Consider the following 19,917-nt stretch of genomic DNA (forward strand, 5'->3'; position numbering starts at 1 on the left):
TTGAAATGTAGCATTCGGTGTCACTACATAGTGTGCATTTAATGCATCTATCGCTTTCCGGTACTCATCCTTTCTTCCAGTATTCAAAAGTGTCTTAAATGTTTCCCGAACTGAGGGTCCCGCAGTGAAAAGAAGTAACGCCCTTCTCTGCGCTTTTTGTTTAACTGTACCGGTATCTAGAAATAGGCCATGACTGTCGGCATAGGATTCAAATTCTTCCAGCCATGCCTTCCATTTCACACTTACAGTGCTTGCATCACCCGTTGGGTCAAAATGAGCAATTCCACTATGTGTTAGAAAGTCACCGTCTGCACCAGCCATGAGGAAATATTCCAGCCCCAAAAGTACTGAGTCACAGAGAAAATTCTTATCACCTTGAAGTTGTCTGTAAACCTCTGTAATCTTGTTTAGTCTTTAATTTTCTTCATGATTCTTCCATCCTCATCACCAATGTCACATTTGTGGCCCGAAATGTGAAGTTAATGAAACATTAAACACAAGTTTTATCAGGTAAACTTCTCTGTAGTCTTTTTATTTTCCCGTTTCCCTTGTTCTCCTGCCTGTGTTCTTATATCTCTCTCATACCACGTGACTTCCGGTACATCTCATACATATTCATTATCATGACAGTGACCTAACTTTATACGTCCACATTGCCTAATATTTGCAATATCTTTGGTTAGTGAAAATCTCCAAGTCTTTGATTTAATTGTAACAAATTCCCAGAAGGCTTAGGGAACTTTGGTTTTCAAGGTATATTGGGGATCTAGTCAGAAGAAGAGAGAGGTGTATAACATTCAACATATACAATAAACCCATTAAACAATGTCATCACACGAAAATAAACAAGAAAATTGTGTCATCTACTTTTACACACTGGATCAGTTCATTTCGTCTTCTTCTCATTCTATCATTTTAGGGGGTGGGGGTAGGCCCTCTCTGTTGTGTTCCGTGTACGGTTCCCAAATTTGTTCAAATAATGTGACTTTATTTTTTAAATTATATGTTATTTTTTCCAATGGAATACATTTATTCATTTCCATGTTCCATTGCTGTATTCTCAGGCTCTCTTCTGATTTCCAAGTTGACATTATACAATTTTTTGCTACAGCTAAGGCTATCATAATAAATGTTTTTTGTGCTTCATCCAGTTTAAGGTCTAATTCTTTACTTCTTATATTACTCAGAAGAAAGATCTCTGGATTTTTTTAGTATGCTGCTTTATGTGATTTTATTTAATACCTGATTTAGATTCATTTGAACAAATGAAGTACAAATATGGAATAACTCATGGTACAATGTTTGTATACCATCAACTGAAAACCTACTTAAAAGACAAATTGGGAAGCAGACTGAGATAACCATATAACCATTTACAGCACAGAACAGGCCAGTTCGGCCTTACTAGTCCATGCCGTAACAAATCCCCACCCTCCTACTCCCACTGACCAGCACCCGGTCCATACCCCTCCAGTCCTCTCCTCTCCATGTAACTATCCAGTCTATCCTTAAATGTAACCAATGATCCCGCCTCAACCACATCTGCCGGAAGCTCATTCCACATCCCTTCCACTCTTTGCGTAAAGAAATTTCCCCTCATGTTCCCTTTATAATTTTCCCTCTTCAATCTTAAACCATGCCCTTTAGTTTGAATCTTCCCCACTCTTAATTGAAAAAGCCTATCCACATTTACTCTGTCTGTCCCTTTTAAAATCTTAAACACCTCTATCAAGTCCCCTCTCAATCTTCTACGCTCACTAGAAGAGATTACTAGAAGGAAGCAGCTTTGAGTATGTGATTACAGACACAATGATAATTAAAAGATTTATGACAAACATGTACATCAAGCTGCAAGAGAAATAAAATGATGAAATAAACTATAAACCCAAACAAAAGTGGGAACAAGAATAAACATAAAGATAAAAAATGAAATATGGGAAAAGTTATGCTCTGGAAATATGAGAAATAATAAATATGAGGTTATTCATGATACAATATAATTGGTTACACAGGTTATATATCACACCCCAAAAGTTAAATAAATGGGATCCAACATTATCAGATAGATGTTTTCGCTGTAAGAAGGAAACAGGAACAACAGTACATGCAATCTGGGCATGTGAGAAAGTGAAAAAGTTTTGAGGTAGGAGTTCTTGATGGGAAGAGATCAAATCGTCTGCACATGATAGTTTACAATTATTGATCCTGTACTACAGGCAGAGAAATCTTTTTAAAAATCAATGGGATTTTTAATAACTTATTTTTATAATCACAGTTTGATGAGCTATGATTGCAGATTGCTAAATTACAATTAAACAGCAGTTTGTGTAACCTTTCATCAAGGGTCACCCTATGAAACTTCCTTACAATGGTAATTGCTGGTATGATTTTATCGAAGAAACTATTCTGGTTCATCACGTTAAATGAAAGTTTTCTTTTTACTGATTTCAGAATGGAATGGGAAACCTAAAAATCACAAATAAAGGGATACGGCTGGAAGGCAAATCTGAATTCCTTCTTCCATTATATGTCAAAGAAGTTCATTCACGAAAGGTAAGTAGCAACAGTCCTAGCAATGATAAGAGAAATGAACATTATCAACTACGGATGTTAGATGAGTTGAATGCAGATAATATTAGTTTTGTCACAAATGCCTTTGTATGATATTTTTCTTCCTTTGTCCTTTAGAAAAGAGTTTCTCAACCTCTTTACACTAAAGATCACTATGAGAATTCTTTCACTTACCGTGGGCCACCTATAATGAACCATTGACCACCACCAGTTTAATGATGAGGTTGAGCCCCTTCCCAAACAACCTCTGGAATTTTTGTTTTGCTCAAATGTAGATTGGTTTTGAGAGTTTTCATTTTTTTTGTTCACTATATTGTTTTGCATATCACTCATTTGTTGTTTCAGTTTGTATTCCACTCTCCAACCAAATGGCATTAACATCAACTTCTCCAGTTTCCATTAAGCCCCTCCCCATCTCTCTCTCTTTCTCTATCCCTCTGCCTCCTTTCCCCAAGTTGCCCACCCCTTCCCTGTCTATTCAGAGAGCTACCACTTCCCCCCATCACTCCTCAACCTTTTATTTCTCCTGCTCTCCCATCCATATCCACCTATGAGCTCTTACCTATTGGTCTGTCCGCCCACCCCCACCTTTTTTTATTCAGTAACCTGCTTGATTTTTGCTCATACCAGGATGAAGGACTCAGGCCCAAAACGTTGGTATATCTCTTTTTGCTTCTTCTCAACATAGTGTGACCTTCTGAGTATTTCTAACACTTCTAGGTATTGCAAATTCAGTCACAGATTCTGCAGACTTTCCTGTTTAACCTCAAATTGCTCTTCCTTTCGAATTCCCCTTACTTGTAACATCATGGCACTTGCTTGGACTGTGGGGAATTATTGAACTAAAAACACTTGTCTGCTCCTCATGACACATCAGCACGGTTTTCAGTTATTATGAAAGATGCAGGCAAAATAATTAAGAAATAGTCTGCAACTCTTATAAAAGCTCCAATAATTCAAGTAAACATTGACTTTTTTTTCAAAATGTCATTAATTTTGACTGCTTTCTATTTTCAAATAGGTATAGAACAGAAGTTAATGATTATGCTCAGTTGCTGACCATTAGAAAATGCAAACATTCAAATTGCAAACAGCTGTCAGAGGGATACTCAAACAGTGCCTTTCCACGATTAATTTGATTTTTCCCATTAAAAGCAAATATGTTTTGAAAGCTGAAATGTATTGAAAAATTGTTATGATGATGTTTGTATTGCCTTATAATTGAGAGACCAGGCACAGGAATACAAAGAGGGTGAAATAAATATAAATGGATATTTACTGTGGATGAACAGATGCATAGGAATTAATCATTAAACTGTGAACATCAAGTTTAATTTTTGGAAAAACTCCATTGGAAAGGCCAAAGAAGATAGCAAGGTATTGAAAAAATGCCCCTGCCCTGTCTTTTGCTTCCTTGCTGTGGCCTGGACCTTATTAAATGGCCTTTTTTTCCTCAATGCTCAAGACACTCAAGGGTTAATTTTATCCTTTTTATCACTGAATGGCAAATTTGTGACATGCTCAAGGGAAAAGAAAAAAAAATCTGTACAACAGACCATTTTACTAGCTTCCATTTCAAGCCAGAAAATAAAAATTAAATCACAAGAGACAGGGGCAGGAGTAGGCCCATCGAGTCTCCTCTGCCATTCTAACCATGAGCTGAAACATCCATCCTCTCAGACCTACTCCCCAACTTTCTCTCTGTAATTCTTGATCCCCTGACTAATTAAATACCTGTCAATCTCTACCTTAAATACTACGTGTGGCACCAATTCCACAGATTCACGACACTCTAAGAATTTTTTTGCATCTCTTTTAAATTGACAGCCTTTTATCCTGAAGTTATTCTCTCTTGTCCTAGTGTCCATGACCATGGAAAATATCCTTGCTACATCTACCCTGTCCAGGCCTTTCAGTATTCAAAATGCCTCTATGAGTTCCTATGTCATAAGTGTTCTGTGGTTAGTGAGGGATTACTCAAGGTGGTATGTCAGTGGAAAAAAGGTTGAGAATCACTGCCTAATGGCATTTAGCTTCCCAAGTAACTTCTCTCTCATGATCTTGACTGCACTCTTCCAAGAGAGCCACGAGAGTCTAGTAAGCTACTAATGTCTTCCACCATGAAGACTGATCCAAAATATTCATTCATTTCCTCTGCCATCTCTTTGCATCCCATTATATCTCCAGCATCACTTTCTATCAGTCCTTTGTCTACTTTGCTCACTCTTTTACTCTTTATACATTAAAAAAAAGCTTTTAGTATCCTCTTTGATATTATTTGCTAATCTCCTTTCATAATTAATCTTTTCCTATCTTATCTCTTCTTTGTTGCCTTCTCTAAGTTTTTAAAAGATTTCCAGTCCTCTATCATCCAACTAATTTTTGATTCCTTGTTTGCCCTCTCTTTTGCTTTTACTTTAGCTTTAACTTCCCTCGGCAGCCACAATTGTCTCACTTTTCCATTCACAATTTTCTTTCTTTTTAGGATGTGCCTCTACTGCATTTTCTTCATTTCTCACAGAAACTCCAGCCATTGCTGATCTGCTGTCCTCCCTATTAGTGTGTTTTTCCAATCGACATGACACAAGTACTAATCCTGAGATTATGACCCTGGAGATCCTGCTTCTTAGCTTCCTTCCTAATTTCCTATATTCCCTGTTCAGGACCTCCTGTCTGATCTTACCCATGTCATTGATACCACCATGTACCAAGACTTCTAGCTGTTCACCCACTCTCCTCAGTATGTTCTGGACCCAATTTAAGAAATCTCATATTCTGACACCATTCAGGTGTCTTTATCACTCAGAGAATCTCATCATTTCTGCTCACAATGGATCTCCTATCTCCTATCTCCATGCCTCTTTATTCTCTTCACTATAGAGCTATGCTCAGTGCCAGAGACACATCATCTCAAACACTATCCAGAAAAATGAACCAGATTCTGAGGGGGATGGTCATAGAGACATTCTCTACATGCTCCTTGTAATACCAGTCTATCACTTCCTCACTCTCTCTAATGAGCTGTATGTCATCAAGCTACAGCTCCATTGCCTTAACATGGTCCCTTAGGAGCTGGCACAGATGTGGGCATCTGGGAGGCTCAGAGTCTCCCAAGGACCCCACATCTGACTCTCAACATAGAGCACCAACCTTAGTCATAGCACCTTATTTATTAGCACTAATAAATATTGAACAATATACTCACCCAGACTACACTCCATCCTCCTCCTCAGTTTGTCCCTCAGCACATACTCCTGTAGCCTGAAATATGCTATTTGGTAGCATTCCCTCACTGATATCTCCATGTGAAAAAAGAACAAAAGGTTTCAGACAGACCAAAGGGTGTCTTTCATCACATTCATGGTCCATCAGCAGCTTTTAATGCCTGTCTCTATATTCATCAAAGGGAATAGCTTGTAAATCTGTCACACTGCTGCTGGGGATGAACCATGACAAGACCCTTGCATCCTTCTTTGTACACTCTTAGGAAATAAACATTCTGCAAAGAGGTGGGCTACTGTCTCTACTCCACTTCAGCCATCTTGGGGACAATGTGCGTTGAGGATGACATTCCAGACATACTAGAAGGATCTAACTGGGAGGGCTCCTCTCGCTACCAGCCAAGCCAAGTCCTGATGCTTGTTCATGAACTGTGGAGATGAGACATTCTGCCAGATAACCTAGACAGTTGCTCAGGGACCTACCCACCATATCCGTTGATTCCTTATCCCTCAGTGCCAGTTTCTGCAGGACATTCTGTGCTGACCACTGCCTGATGGCCTTGTGGTCAAAGTTGTTTGTCTGGAAAAATATTCCATGAAGGGCAGGTAATATGGCAACGTCCACTGACCAGGATATTTTGCAGCAATGGGGATGGGCCCTTCCTTTGCAACACCTAAGGCAGGAAGAACCTTACCACCTGGTGGCACATGGTCCCCTTGTACTTTGTTTCCAGCACAACCTGATGCAGCCACACATTAAGGAGACCACATTGGATACACATTTGCCCTCGTTGTCTGGTGATTTCTAAATGGAAACCCATCATATTATTTCTATTTGGATGCCAAAATGGTCCTGAAGGCTGCTCTTTACCTCCAGGGCAGAGGCATGGGAAATGGGCCACACCTGCACAATGTACAGCAATACTGAAAGCAATACTGTGGTATTGCACTTTGATGACCAGGTTCTTTTGTTATTGAGAGGGTCTTTTTCGCCTACAGACACAATTTTTGATAGACTTTTTCAATCTGTTCTAATAATTCTTGTTACACACCTTGGCCCCTCCGAATCCGATCCCCAGCAATGTTAGGTATTCAGAAGTGACCGTGAAGGGGATGGCAGACTTGTCAGGGCCAGTTATCAAAGAGCATTGGTTTCTTCTTCTTCTGGTTAACCTGCTATCCAATTCCAAATTAAACTGGTTTCAGATGCTGGCCAGTCTGTGGACTGATTTTGTATCTGAAATTAAGATGGCGATGTCATCCATGTACAGGGAGGCTTTGACCTAAGTGTCTCTACTCCTGGCAATATTTCCCCTCTTGACCTTTAGTGAAGCTAAGGATAAGGATTGGAGCAGGTGACATGGGAAGCATAGGCGCATGACCTGGGGCTGGGAGGGGGTTGTAATTGCCCTCTCAAATTCTGACAAAACGGTTGGGAAAATTTGGGCAAAACAAGAAGAAAAATAATCAGACAGAGAAATTAAAAAGATAAACAAATTAACAATAATGGCACCCCTGCTCCACCACATCCTGGTTCTGGAGACCTCCATGCCCAGGGTGCAGCACATCTCACCTCCAGCCCAGAGTCTGGACATGGGCCACACACTTTTCTGGGGACCAGCTCATTGCTGGGGAAACAGCTCTTAGCATCACTATTCAGTCCCTGTGATGTTAGCGTGCATACACCAGGGTTGGCCATCACGTGTCTGGGTGTTCGCAGCCCAGGCGCAGGACTGATGCAGACAGATGGAAAGACTTGCTGTGAACTTTCTGAATCTCTGTGTAATGATGTCAGAGGGTCCGTGTAGCATCACGCAGCATCGTTCCCACAGCTACAGGCCTTCCCTGATGAAGCCTGCCCGGGCCTGGGGATGGATGCGAGTCATGGCCTCAGACAGAGCACGATCAGAGTGGTTGAGGACAGACCACCTGCCCCTGGTGCCTGCACCAGCAGCTGGTTCGCAGAAGAGGCAGTGGCCTGTGTCTGGGCCTTGCGGTGAGATGCTAAGCGGCCCAGGTGCAGTGCGGACCCTGTGTAAACTTTTGGCAAATCTACCCCTCTACCCCCTTTAACCATAGAGTCCCCATACGCACATGATGGGAAGGTATTTACATGGGGGAGGGCTAATGATGATAGTATTAGGTAGGAACATGTGAGTATTAATTTGGAATGATTCTTTCTGGGAAGTGCACAGCAGAAATGTAAAGATTATTTAGGGACCACTTTTATGGATTTCTGGATAGGTTTGTTCCACTGAGACAGGCAAAGAATAGTAGGGTAAAGGAACTATGCTTGTTAAGAGAAGTGGAGCATTTGGTCATGACAAAGAAAGAAGCATACATAAGGATTAGGAAGAAAAAAATCAGGAAGGATTGCAATAATTATAAAGTAGCCAGGAAGGAGCTTAAGAAGGAACATAAGAGAACTAGAAGGAGTCATGAGAAAGCTTTGGAAAGAAGAATTAAGCAAACCTGAAAGCATTCTGCATGTGTGATGAATAGAAGGATGACTAGAGTGAGGATAGGACCATTCAAGGATAAATAAGTAAACATTTGTCTGGAGATGAAGGAGGTAGCAGAGATCATTAATGATTTTCCTATTCAAGAAAGGGAATATTCACAATTGTGAGGCTAGTATAGAACAGGTTAATGTGGTGTAAAATGTTGAGATTAATAAAGAGATAGTGTTGTAGCTTCTAGTAAGTAGGAACATTTGGATAGATAAGTCCCAGGAAAATTGGGACATACCCCAGGGAGCAAGGAAAGAGATTGCTTGGACACTGATGATGCATTTCACCTAGCCACAGGTGTGATATTGGAGGATTGGAAGGTAGTTCCAATTGTTCAAGAAGGTAAGAGGGAGAATAATAGAATCTTACACTAGTGGCAGTCAAACTATTAAAGAGGATTCCTAAGGATTTACAAGCATTTGGAGAAGAATAGTCTTCTCAGGGCTGATTAGCATGTCTTTGTGAGGGGAAGGCCATGCCTCCGAGGCCTTAATTTGAGTTTTCCAAAGAGGTGACAAAACATATTAATGAAGGTAGAGTACCGAATGTAGTGTACATGGCTTTTAGTAAATTATTTGACAAGGTTCCCTATGGTAGCCTAATTCAGAAAGCCATGAGGGATGGGATCCATGGAAACTTGGCTGCAAGGATCTGGAATTAACTGGCTCACATAAGGCAGAGGGAAGTAGTAGATAGGTATTTTCTGTCTGGAGCTTAGTAACTTGTGATCTTCCACGGGGATATGTTCTGGGACACCTAATCTTTGTAATCTTTATAAATAACTTGAACAAACAAGTGGAGGGGTGGTTAGTAAGTTTGGCAATTACATGAAAATTGGAGGTGCTGTGGATAGTATAGAATGTTGTAGTTTACATAGGGAGTAGAGTTGGTTAGGAGAATGTGTCTTATGAGGAAAGGTTTTGCGTGCTAGACCTTTTTTCTTTGAAACAACAGGGGATGAGAGCTTACTTAATAAAAGTGCATATGATTTATGAGGACCACAGATATCGTTAGAGTGTTATCATTCCACTCAAAGGTACACTTTTCTCTTTCCTGTACAAGATGCTGTCACACATAAAAAGCTAGCACAAGAAAACTGATGAAGGACAAGTGCCCTTGCCTGATATGATGCCCACAGCAGGACAATAAAGTCTATCATACATAGGGCACTGTTGAAACCATGGCCTTTGCCAGGGTTAGTGGTATTTAGAGTCAAACCCTAAAGAAATCTCTTGGTGCCTGCCACATTGACCACCGCCAGTGGGCTGATAACGCCTCAAACCGTGCATCTTGGCGCCTCACAGTTTGGCGGGCAGCAACCTCCTTTGAAGAAGACCGCAGAGCCCACCTCACTGACAAAAGGCAAAGGAAGAAAAACCCAACCCCAACCCACCAATTTTCCCCTGCAGCCGCTGCAACCGTGTCTGCCTGTCCCGCATCGGACTTGTCAGCCACATCGAGCCTGCAGCTGACGTGGACTTATACCCCCTCCATAAATCTTCGTCCGCGAAGCCAAGCCAAAGAAAAAAAAACATGGTAACAGGTCCATTGGCTCATCAACCAAAGTGCATCAAGCATCAATTTATTATAATCCTGCACTAATATTTTATTCTCCCTATATATCCATTAACGCCCATGATTCACCTACGCATTAAGTCCATTTACTAAGGCTATTTAACCTACCAACCTGCACATCTTTGGACTTGAACGGAAACCAAAACAAAGCATCAAGAAGAAATCCATTTAATGTTAGGGAGAACATGCAAATTTTGCATGTTAAGTTTCAACCAATGTGAGGCAGCAGCTTCCAGGAACCTACTACTGGGCCACTCAAGACTCCATATCAAGACTACCTCAAGTTTTTTTCTCATGCTCCTGATCTACAGGGCCACTCCAAACTCCATGTTGAGGTGATCTGTTCACGTGTCCTAACTCTCCTGATCCACTAGGGGACCCTCTAAACTCCATGCTGAAGTTATCTAGACAGTTTCTTCACTCTCTTGAGCCACATCTTCTTTATCCCATAGTTTCTTTGTGCTCAATGTAGTATCAAGATTCAAGATTCTTTTATTGTCTTGTAATAATACAGAACATATAACATTGAACAAAATTGCCTTCTGCCTGGTGTAAGGCAGACAAGGAGTCACCATTAGTGTCACCTGGTGCCCCTTATAGTAAAAAATAAAGAGAAGCAAAAGAGAGTCCCTGAGTATCGATGGATTCTCCCCCAGCCCTCCCGCAGCCTCTATAGCTGCACAGACCCCTCTTCAATTAATTGGAAACCCGAGCTCCAGAACCAAATGATCAGGGAGCCTTCAGAGTCCAAGACCCTTCAGGAGCCCTTCTTACCCTCAACACCTTCTCAAATCCCAGCTCTGGCTCCCATAGGCCAATCTCCTGCAGCCCATACCCCTGACTGCAAGTCACCTGCACTCTGTGTAGGTTCCTCACTGGTTCATTGCCATGGTTACTGTCCTATAGGGTCATAAGCTATGCTTCTCTCAATGATCTCTCTGCTTTTGGTGCCCTGCATCAGCCTGCTGCTGCCTGGAGTCTACAATCCCTCAAGGCTGCCGCCAGCAAAGGCATCACCATCTTGGGCGCAGACATTGTGCTTGTAGGATAAAATTACAAACACTGTTGGCTCCTTTAACAGACTGTTTAAAGCCTGTATAGAACTGCCACCATTAGGTCAGGGTGGTTGTACCATTTGGAGCAGTGCTGTTTCTTTGCTCTCCCAGGCATTTGCAACAGCTCTGGCAGCTCTGCTATTTTTCTCTTTTTAGTACAGATTGTATTAGTGTTTGTTTCTTTTCCTTCTCTTCACAACCCAATTTTTGTTCCATTTTTTATTGAAGATACCTGATTATTGGAGGAAGAGATATAGAAAAGTAAAGTTGAATAAGCATCACCAAATCCACCTTATATTTGCTGTCACAATCTCAAGAGTCCATAAGTCACACCTTTTAAAAGCTGGAGTAGAGGAGTGGGCCATAAGTGGCCATTAGCCAGTGTGTGTGAAGTGTTGTGGAGGATATAAGATAATAGATGCCAATGTGGTGATGTATCAGGTGCACCTCAGTTCAGTCCTGAACTCCAATGCTATCTCTAAAGGCTTCCATGTGATCATGTTGTTTCTCCCAGATGCTCAAATTTTCTCCCACAATTCAATGACGTACAGGTTGGTGATATGTATATGTTTGAATCTGTAGAAGGATGAGTTAATATGTATGAATCTGTGACTGAGATGTGTAATAGTTAAGGCCTTAGAAGCACATTGGCAGCTTCAGGCAATGTTGTCTGGCTTCTACCTATCTGCAGTTGGAGCAGTCCAGCTTATTTTCTGAGCTTACTGAATAGAAGTCATGGCTTCTTGCTGAGCTTAATTCTTTCAGATTCCTATCAGATGGTAGCTTATCCTGCACTCTGCTACCATCCTTGGTCATGGTCAATTAACAAAAGAAGCCCCACAGGATCTCTGTGTCTGAAGCAAGGCAAGTCTAGGTAAAATTTTGACACCAAAGATGTATGTTCGAATTTAACAAAGAACATTTGAATGGAAATATGCATAGGAATAAAATGTCTAATTGCATGGAATGCAACATTGAAAATGGATGAACTGCAATGAATCTGTTTGGCTGCAGCAGGACAGGATAGATACTTATCTGAGTGTCTTCTCTATGTTGTGGATGTCATGTTCAATAGCAGAGCATCACTTAGCAGGGTCAGCAATTACCTGTACCAAAACTAGGAGGAAGTCCTGGTTTGAATCAAAGCCACTGTTTGATATGATGATCTTCACTATCTATTGGTGTGACCTGCAAGCATGGAGCTCATCACATATCAAATCTAGAAGTCATTCAGAAAATTAATTTGAACAGCATTTGATAGAGTTTAATCTCTTTTGTAAGAAAACAATTAAAATGGCAACATATGAAAATTTACCATGACAACACAAATCTTGGTTTTATTGTAAATGTTTCAATACTAGTAATTTGTAATATGTCTAAATAGAGTGCTGTAAGGTTTCTTATTAGTCATAAACTATTTTACAAGCTAAGATTTACAACTTTAAATTTCACATGAAGAGCTGAGAGAGTTCCATATGTCAGGAACACATTCTTTGTTTGCTATTTGATCATTTGTTAGATTGTTACAGTTCAGTACAACAAAGGTCTTGCCTGTTACAGAACTATTGTTTATAAAATAGAACATGGAACCGTACAACACAGTAAAGACCCTTTGACCCCTAATGCTTGGTCAATCAATTCTTCCCTGCCTCACAACCCAAAAAACTTTTTTTCTCAAATCAATGTGTCTTCTATCTAAGATTTTTTTTAAAAATATCCATATTGTATTAGTCTCGACCGCCACACCTGGCAATGTATTTCAGGCACTCACCAAAATCTATGTAAAAAAATCTTATCACTGATGTCTCCCCTCAACTTTCCACCACTTGTATTAAATGGATGTTCAGTAGCATGGTCATTGCTACCTTGGGGAAAAAGGTGTCCACCTTATCTGTCAAACACTAAAATCTGCAGAGGCTGTGATTGTATTAAAAACTCAGAAATGCTGGAGGAACCTAGCATGCTTCACAGTATCCATGGGAGGTAAAGATATAAAATCGATGTTTCAGTCCTGAGCGCTTCTTCAAGGAATGAGTAAAAAGCAAACAGGCACCTAAATTAAAAGGCTGAGAAGAAGAGGAATAGGCAGGGGGGAGGAGTACAGACCAGAGTACAGATGAAATATGTTAAATGGATATGGATGGGCCACAAGAGAGAGGAAACATGAGAATTGACTGGTGAAGTGTTTTTTTGGCTCTGTAGAAGCAGAATGGGGGGAAGGAGACAGAGGGAAAAGGAGGAAGAGAGAGGGAGGGAGAGAGAAATAGATAAAGCCAGGCAGACAGAGCAAGAGGAAAGAAGACACAGGGAAAGATTGAAGGCCGGGGAGGAGTACTAAAGGAAACCGGAGAAGTTGATATTAATGCCATCCTTTTGGAGGGTGCCTAATAGAATATGATGTGTTGTTCTGACAATTTGCTACCATGGACATCCAATCACTATACACCTCCATCCCCCAACCCTCATTTTATTCTTGACAAAAAACCCAACCAGTACCCTTCCACCACTACTCTCCTCCAGTTGGCAGAATTTTTCATCAACCTCAATAGCAACACTTTTCACTTAACTACTTTTTCAATTCAAAGGTGTAGCCATATGGGTACCCACAAAGGCCTGAGCTATGTCTGTCTTTTTGTTGGCTAGGTAGAGGAGTCCATGCCTCAATCCTACACAGGCAAAGCATCTCAACTCTTCCTCCACTACATCAATATCTTCTTTGGTGCTGACTCCTGAACCAATGATGATCAGGTCAACTTTATCCACTTTTATGCAAGCTTTCTCTTAGACCTCATATTCACTTGTTTCATTTCTAGAAAGCTGTCCCCCTTCTTGACCTCACTGTCTCTATCTTGGGAGAAAAACTCTGAAATGACATATTTTACAACCCACCAACCCACACAGCTAACTTGACTATATCTCTTCACAATCTGTTCCATGAAAGGATTTTATTCCTTTCTCTCAATTCCTCCATCTTTATCACATCTGCACCCAGGATGAGGTCTTCCATGCCAGATCATCAGAGATGTTCTCCTTCTTCAAATAATATGGCTTCCCCTCCACCACCATCAACTTGGTCCTCACCCTTGTATCCTCTATTACCCGCACATCTAGCTTGGCCCCATATGCCCCCATGAGCAACAAGGACAGGATTTCCCTTGTCCTCACCTACCATCCAAACAACTTCTGCATCCAACATAGATATCTGCTATTTCTACCACATACTACATGATCCCATCACCAGACACATCTTCCCTTCTCCTCCCCTCTCTGCCTTCTGCAGGGATCACTCCTTTCATGACTCCCTTGTCCATTTCTCCATTACCATCAATCACCCCCTTGGCACCAATCCTTGTGACCGTAGGAGGTGCTCCACTTGCACCCATACATTTTGCCTTGCCACCGCCATTCAGGGCCCCAAACATTCCTTCCAAATGAAGTGACACTTCACTTATGAATTTTCAGGGGTTATCTACTGTTGGGGTCACCTCTTTATCAGACTGGGAGATCACTTCTTGGAGTACGTCAGCTCTGCCTGCTGCAATAACGTGGATCTCTCAGTGGCCACCCATTTCAATTCCCAACCCCATTCCCCCACTGACATGACCATCCATGTCTCATGCACTGCCAGAATGAGACCACCCACAAATTGGAGGAACAACACCTCGTATTCCATTGGAGAAGCCTCCAACCAAATGGCACTAACATTGATCTCCTGATTCTTTTAGCCCCTGTGTGCATCTTTCCCTATGTTTCCTTTCCTCTCTGTCTGTCTCTCTCTCTTCCCTTTTCCATGTGTTTCCTTCCCCCCCCCCCCCCCAGCTCTGCTTCCATAGAGCTAAGAACAGCATTGCCCACAAATCAATTATCCTCTCTCCTGTGCCTACACACATCCATTTAACACTTTTTGACTAATGGTTTGTACTCATCCCCCTGTCCATTCTTCCCTTCTTCCCCAGCCATTTAATTTGGGTCCTTGCCTGCTTTTCACTCAGACTCAGGCCAAACTGTTGGTTATTCATCTTTACATCCTATGGAGGAGGTGAGACCTGCTGAGATCCTCCAGCACTCCTGTGTCCACCTTATCTATGTTTATCATAATCGTATGCACCTCTATTGTCGGCTCTCACCCTCTGTCACTCCAAAGAGAAAAACCCTTGTTGCTCTGCTTTTCTTTAGAAGATATATTTGTGATGTTTCTTTTATACTTTATTAACAATATTCATCACCATATGGAGGCATCCATCTTGAATCCAGCTGAACTCCAAAAAAATGGTCTCAGACTCCCACCAGTGGTTAGAAGGATCACGAGCACTCTATTATTACATCTTCTCTCCTAACAACAGGACACACAAATACAGTATTCATTTCAATTTAAAGTTCAACATCAAGGTAAACACATTAGCAGCACAAACTTTTTTAAAGTGCGCAGCTCTTTTTTTCTTTTAGAGGTTCAGTCTGTCAGGTGCTTTGATAATGTGAGTGGATCTTCTTAACACAGGAGCTTGTGTCGGCTCTGCTGGTCCGCTAGTGTCCAGCACTGGTGGTGTTTCCTCTATTGCTGTGCAGGCTGGTTCTTCTGCATTTGTCTGTTCTTGCATTATCTCTGGCATTTTCAGCAGGTTCTTCCAATTCGTCCTCAGTATTTGACCCTCCTCTGTTCTAACAGTGTAGGATCTTCTATTTACTTCCTCCAGAGCAGAAGAGTTTTGTCCCAAATGTTGGAATCTCTGAGTTGCGCTATGTCATGTTGCACCATTGACCCTAAGTTTCTTATTGACTTGGCATAGTTTGCTTTTAGTCTCCATTCAGATGACTTTGTTTCTGTTTGACATCTTCTATATCTCTGTTCTTATTTGGAAACAGAGTAGAGAAGTGTGGTGCATAGTCAATGTCCCATCAGAAGCTCAGCATGTGACATCCCATGTACAAGTGGTGAAGCTCTGTAGCTCAATAGAGCTAGATACGGATCTGAGCCACTGCCTATTGCTTGCTTGAGCAACTGTTTAATGATATGCATTCCTTTCTCTGCTTTATGGATGGAGAACACTTAAAGTCACATGATGAAAATCATACTCTTCTGCAAAGTTCTGGAATTCTATACAGCTGTAGCATGATCCATTGCCACTGTAGACAATTTGAGGAATTCCATGCCTTGCAAATATCAATTTCATATATTTGATCACACAAATAGTAGACATTTGTCCCTAGCTTGGCACAATCTACAGATAGTTCAATAGATAATCAAAAACCAGCAAGTCATTCTTTCTATCCATGTGGAACAGATCAGTCCCAACTTTCTGCCATGGTTCTGCAGGTACATCAATTATTATTACGGGTTCCTTTGTCTGCTTTCCATGATGTTTCAAACAATCTCATAGCTTGAAACTATCCTGTCAATGACAGCATTTGTTCCTGGCCAATAAAAAGCAGTTCTGGCCCTCCTCTTGCATTTTTCCATTCCAAGGTGCCCCTTATACACACTTTTCAGTGATTGAGGAATGATAATTCTGCTCTATCTGAGTAGAAGTCTATTGACAACACTCAGCTCAGCTCTGATCTTGTAGTATGGCTGACATTCACCTCTAGGCCATTCTTCATTCACATTCTTGATGACCTTCTGTAGAACTGTGTCCTTTTCTGTTTCAGCTGCTATCTGCTTGGATTTCATGTCAGATGTGGGAAGAGATTCAGTGATCAGTTTCACATGGAGATTCTTATTTGTCTCTGTGGAACTCTCATTATGTGCTTCACTCTGTGTTGTTGCCCTGGATAATGCATCAGGTAACAAAATAGGTTCCCTAGTATGTATACCCTCTTAATGAGGCTTAAGCTTTTACATGCTTAGTCACCAAACCATGATTCATGCCCATCTGGGACCACTATGAACCTGAAGTGGTGTTCTTTATCTTTAAATTTCATGTATTATTTCATGTAAATTTCATGAATTTACATGTATCTTTCATGTTGATACTCTGTCCATTGTAGGCTTTGAGCTGTTCAGTATTTGCATGGCTTTATCTTCATTGCTCTGAGATGACGCTCATAGATTAAATTGACTTTTGACCCTATGTCCAGCTTCCAAGGAATATTTGTTCTATTTATATGTAATAACACAGGCCACTTGACCTGCTTGACTCTGTTCATGCTTGGCAGTACAATGTTCATTGGTTTATATTCCTGCATTACCATGTCAATGAACAGTGTATCACTGAGGGCAATTTGTTTTATCATGTGCACAGTGGGCACACTTTCACTTCTGTTTTGTTTTCCTTGGGGAAAAAAAAACATTGTTTTGCAAAGTGATTCTGTCCTTTCCACTTATTACAAACTTTTCCATAGGCAGACCATTGTTTTGGTTCAAGTTGAGTGTCGCATCATTTGCATTTGAATGTCTCTCCATCTTTTTGTTGTTTCCTATGTCTCATTTTTTTTCTTTGTGTGTATGGTCATCACTGTGGCTATCGCTATGCCTTTATTTCCACTGGCTTTTGCACTCTTACTGAACTTTTTAGTGTGCTACAGAGCTAATTCACTGGTGTGGCATATCTTCGCAGCTCAAGGTAAGGTAAGCTCTGTCAATGGCAGCAATCTCTCTCTCATTTTCTTATCAATAATCTTGAAAACAATTTCATCACGAAACATTGAATCTTGCAGCAATCCAAAATTGTATGTTCTTGCTTTTAATTTCAAGTCCGTTAAAAAAGTATCAAAGCTCTCTCCCTGCAGCTGTGTGTGTGAATAAAACATGTACCTCTCAAACATTTCATTTTCCTTTGGTGAAGAGTTTATCAAACATCTCAATAACTTCTTAAACTTCATCTGGTCTTCTGCCAAGGCAAAAAACAAATATATTGAAAACCTCTAGTGCTTGAGGACCCACCATGCTAAGTAGCAGTACAATCTTCCATGCATCAGGTTTGCCATTGAGACCAATGGCTTGTAGGTACAGCATGAATCTTTGTTTGAATAACCTTCACTCGTGGTCGATATTTGCAGTCCATTTTTTAGCCTCAAGACCTTCATACTTTCCATTTCTCTGCTGCTATCAACTGATTTTCCCTCTGCACACTCCTGGTGTTTCTTCCACTGCTGGAGCCTTGCGCATTGCTGACCTCATGCTGACACACAGGTGAAATGTTGCTTCATTTTGAAAGGACTGTTTGTGCTTTGAATGTTGGTGAGAGAGGAGGTGTGGGCACAAGAGTAGCACTTTCTGTGGCCACAGGTGAAGGTGCTATGGGGGGGGGGGGGGTGAGAAGTCACGGAGGGAGTCATGGAGTAAGTGGTCACTATAGAAGGTGGAGAGTGAAGAGGGGGAGATGTAGGTGGTGGTAATTATTGAAAGACGTTGTGTTGGATGCAGAGGCTGGTGGATTAGTAGGTAAGGACAAGGGGAACCGTGTGCTTGGTATATCTAGGGGCAGAGGGCTCCAGAGCAGAAGAGCTGGAAATGGAGAAGATGCATGTAAGGGCCGATGCATTTGGGGACCAATGTTTAGCCTTTTTTGTCATCTGATGCTTTGATAATCTGTTAAAATTAATGTACGAAATGGTGAAAATAGGCAGCAGATCAAATACCATCAGCAAAGAGAGAAAACAGAGTTAATGTATTGGGTCAATGAGCATTCATCAAAGCATCTGTTAACCTTTCTTGCTTCTTTGAAGCAATTAAAGTTGTGTCAGACATGAATTTGCCTTCACTGAATTCAAATTAAATGTAATTTTCTCCTTACCTGTACTTTCTGATGCTATATTTTTAGCATTTTCTGTTTTTATTTTAGATTTTCAGCAATGTATTTGCTTAAAAATATATTTGGTAATGAATTTTATGCAAATTAAAGAATATTGGGAGAAGATCTAAAAATGTTCCCTTTGTTTACATAGAAACATAGAAGATAGGAGCAGGAGTAGGTCATTCGACCCTTCGAGCCTGCTCCGCCATTCAACGAGATCATGGCTGATCTTAAAGTTCAGTACCCCGTCCCCGCCTTCTCTCCGTAACCTTTAATACCCTTATACTGAAGAAATAGATCTAATTCCCTCTTAAATATATTTAATGAACCTGCCTCTACTGCCCTCTGTGGCAATTAATTCCACAGATTCACCACCCTCTGGGTAAAGAAATTCCTCCTCATCTCGGTCCTAAATGGTTTGCCTATTATCCTCAAACCATGGCCCCGGGTTCTGGATTTTCCCATCCTTGGAAACATCCCATCTGCATCCATTCTGTCCAGTCCTGCCAGAATTTTATAGGTCTCTATGAGATCCCCTCTCAATCTTCTAAACTCCAGCGAGTACAATCCCAATTTGTGCAATCTTTCCTCATAAGTCATTCCTGCCATTCCAGGTATCAGCCTGGTGAATCGCCTCTGCACTTCCTCCATTGCAAGAACATCCTTCCTTAGATCAGGTGACCAAAACTGCACACAATACTCCAGGTGGGGTCTCACCAAGGCCCTGTACAGCTGCAGTAAGGTATCCCTGTTCCTATACTCAAACCCTCTTGATATGAAGGCCAACATACCATTTGCCTTTTTAACCGCCTGCTGTACCTGCATGCTCGCCTTCAGAGACTGGTGTACAAGTTCCCCTGGGTCTCTCTGCACTTCCCCATCTCTTAATCTATTGCCATTCAAAAAGTAATCTGCCCTCCGGTTTGTATTACCAAAGTGGATAACCTCACATTTATCCACATTGTAGTGCATTTGCCATGTATCTGCCCAGTCCCTCAATTTATCCAAATCACACTGGAGCTTCCTGACCCCCTCTTCCGTGCACACAATCCCTCCTAGCTTAGTGTCATATGCAAATTTGGAGATATTACATCCAATCCCCTCATCCAGATCATTAATGTAAATTGTGAACAGCTGGGGTCCCAGTACAAATCCCTGTGGCACCCCACTGGTCACTGCCTGCACTCAGAAAACTAGCCATTTATCCCAACTCTCTGTCTTCTACCTGCCAGCCAGTTCTCAATCCACATCA

The 19,917-nt window shown here is 41.3% G+C and overlaps 1 protein-coding gene and 2 long non-coding RNA genes across 6 annotated transcripts in view; 1 reads left to right on the top strand and 2 right to left on the bottom strand.

Moving 5' to 3' along the window:
• Nucleotides 1-8,403, bottom strand: part of LOC138757381 (uncharacterized) — a 50,577-nt gene extending 42,174 nt beyond the window's left edge. The window contains exons 1-2 of one of the 2 annotated variants that reach the window (XR_011353556.1): nucleotides 6,845-8,403; nucleotides 5,777-5,870 (exon numbers count right to left, since the gene is read on the bottom strand). This is a non-coding gene — a long non-coding RNA (uncharacterized lncRNA). Of the gene's footprint in view, nucleotides 1-5,776 lie in introns of both variants that reach the window. The other variant, XR_011353555.1, reaches the window with a different exon arrangement.
• Nucleotides 1-19,917, top strand: part of LOC138757379 (zeta-sarcoglycan) — a 596,661-nt gene that overhangs the window by 304,948 nt on the left and 271,796 nt on the right. Inside the window, exon 2 of the mRNA XM_069924595.1 lies at nucleotides 2,452-2,553. Coding sequence (XP_069780696.1) covers nucleotides 2,452-2,553 — 102 coding nt within the window. The remainder of the gene's footprint in view (nucleotides 1-2,451; nucleotides 2,554-19,917) is intronic.
• Nucleotides 11,971-19,917, bottom strand: part of LOC138757380 (uncharacterized) — a 42,096-nt gene continuing 34,149 nt past the window's right edge. For 2 of the 3 annotated variants that reach the window (XR_011353552.1, XR_011353554.1), the window contains one exon: nucleotides 14,907-15,265. This is a non-coding gene — a long non-coding RNA (uncharacterized lncRNA). Of the gene's footprint in view, nucleotides 12,121-14,906; nucleotides 15,266-19,917 lie in introns of those variants that run through there. The other variant, XR_011353553.1, reaches the window with a different exon arrangement.

This window comes from Narcine bancroftii, chromosome 3 (genome assembly GCF_036971445.1).
Source record: "Narcine bancroftii isolate sNarBan1 chromosome 3, sNarBan1.hap1, whole genome shotgun sequence".
Taxonomy (NCBI): domain Eukaryota; kingdom Metazoa; phylum Chordata; class Chondrichthyes; order Torpediniformes; family Narcinidae; genus Narcine; species Narcine bancroftii.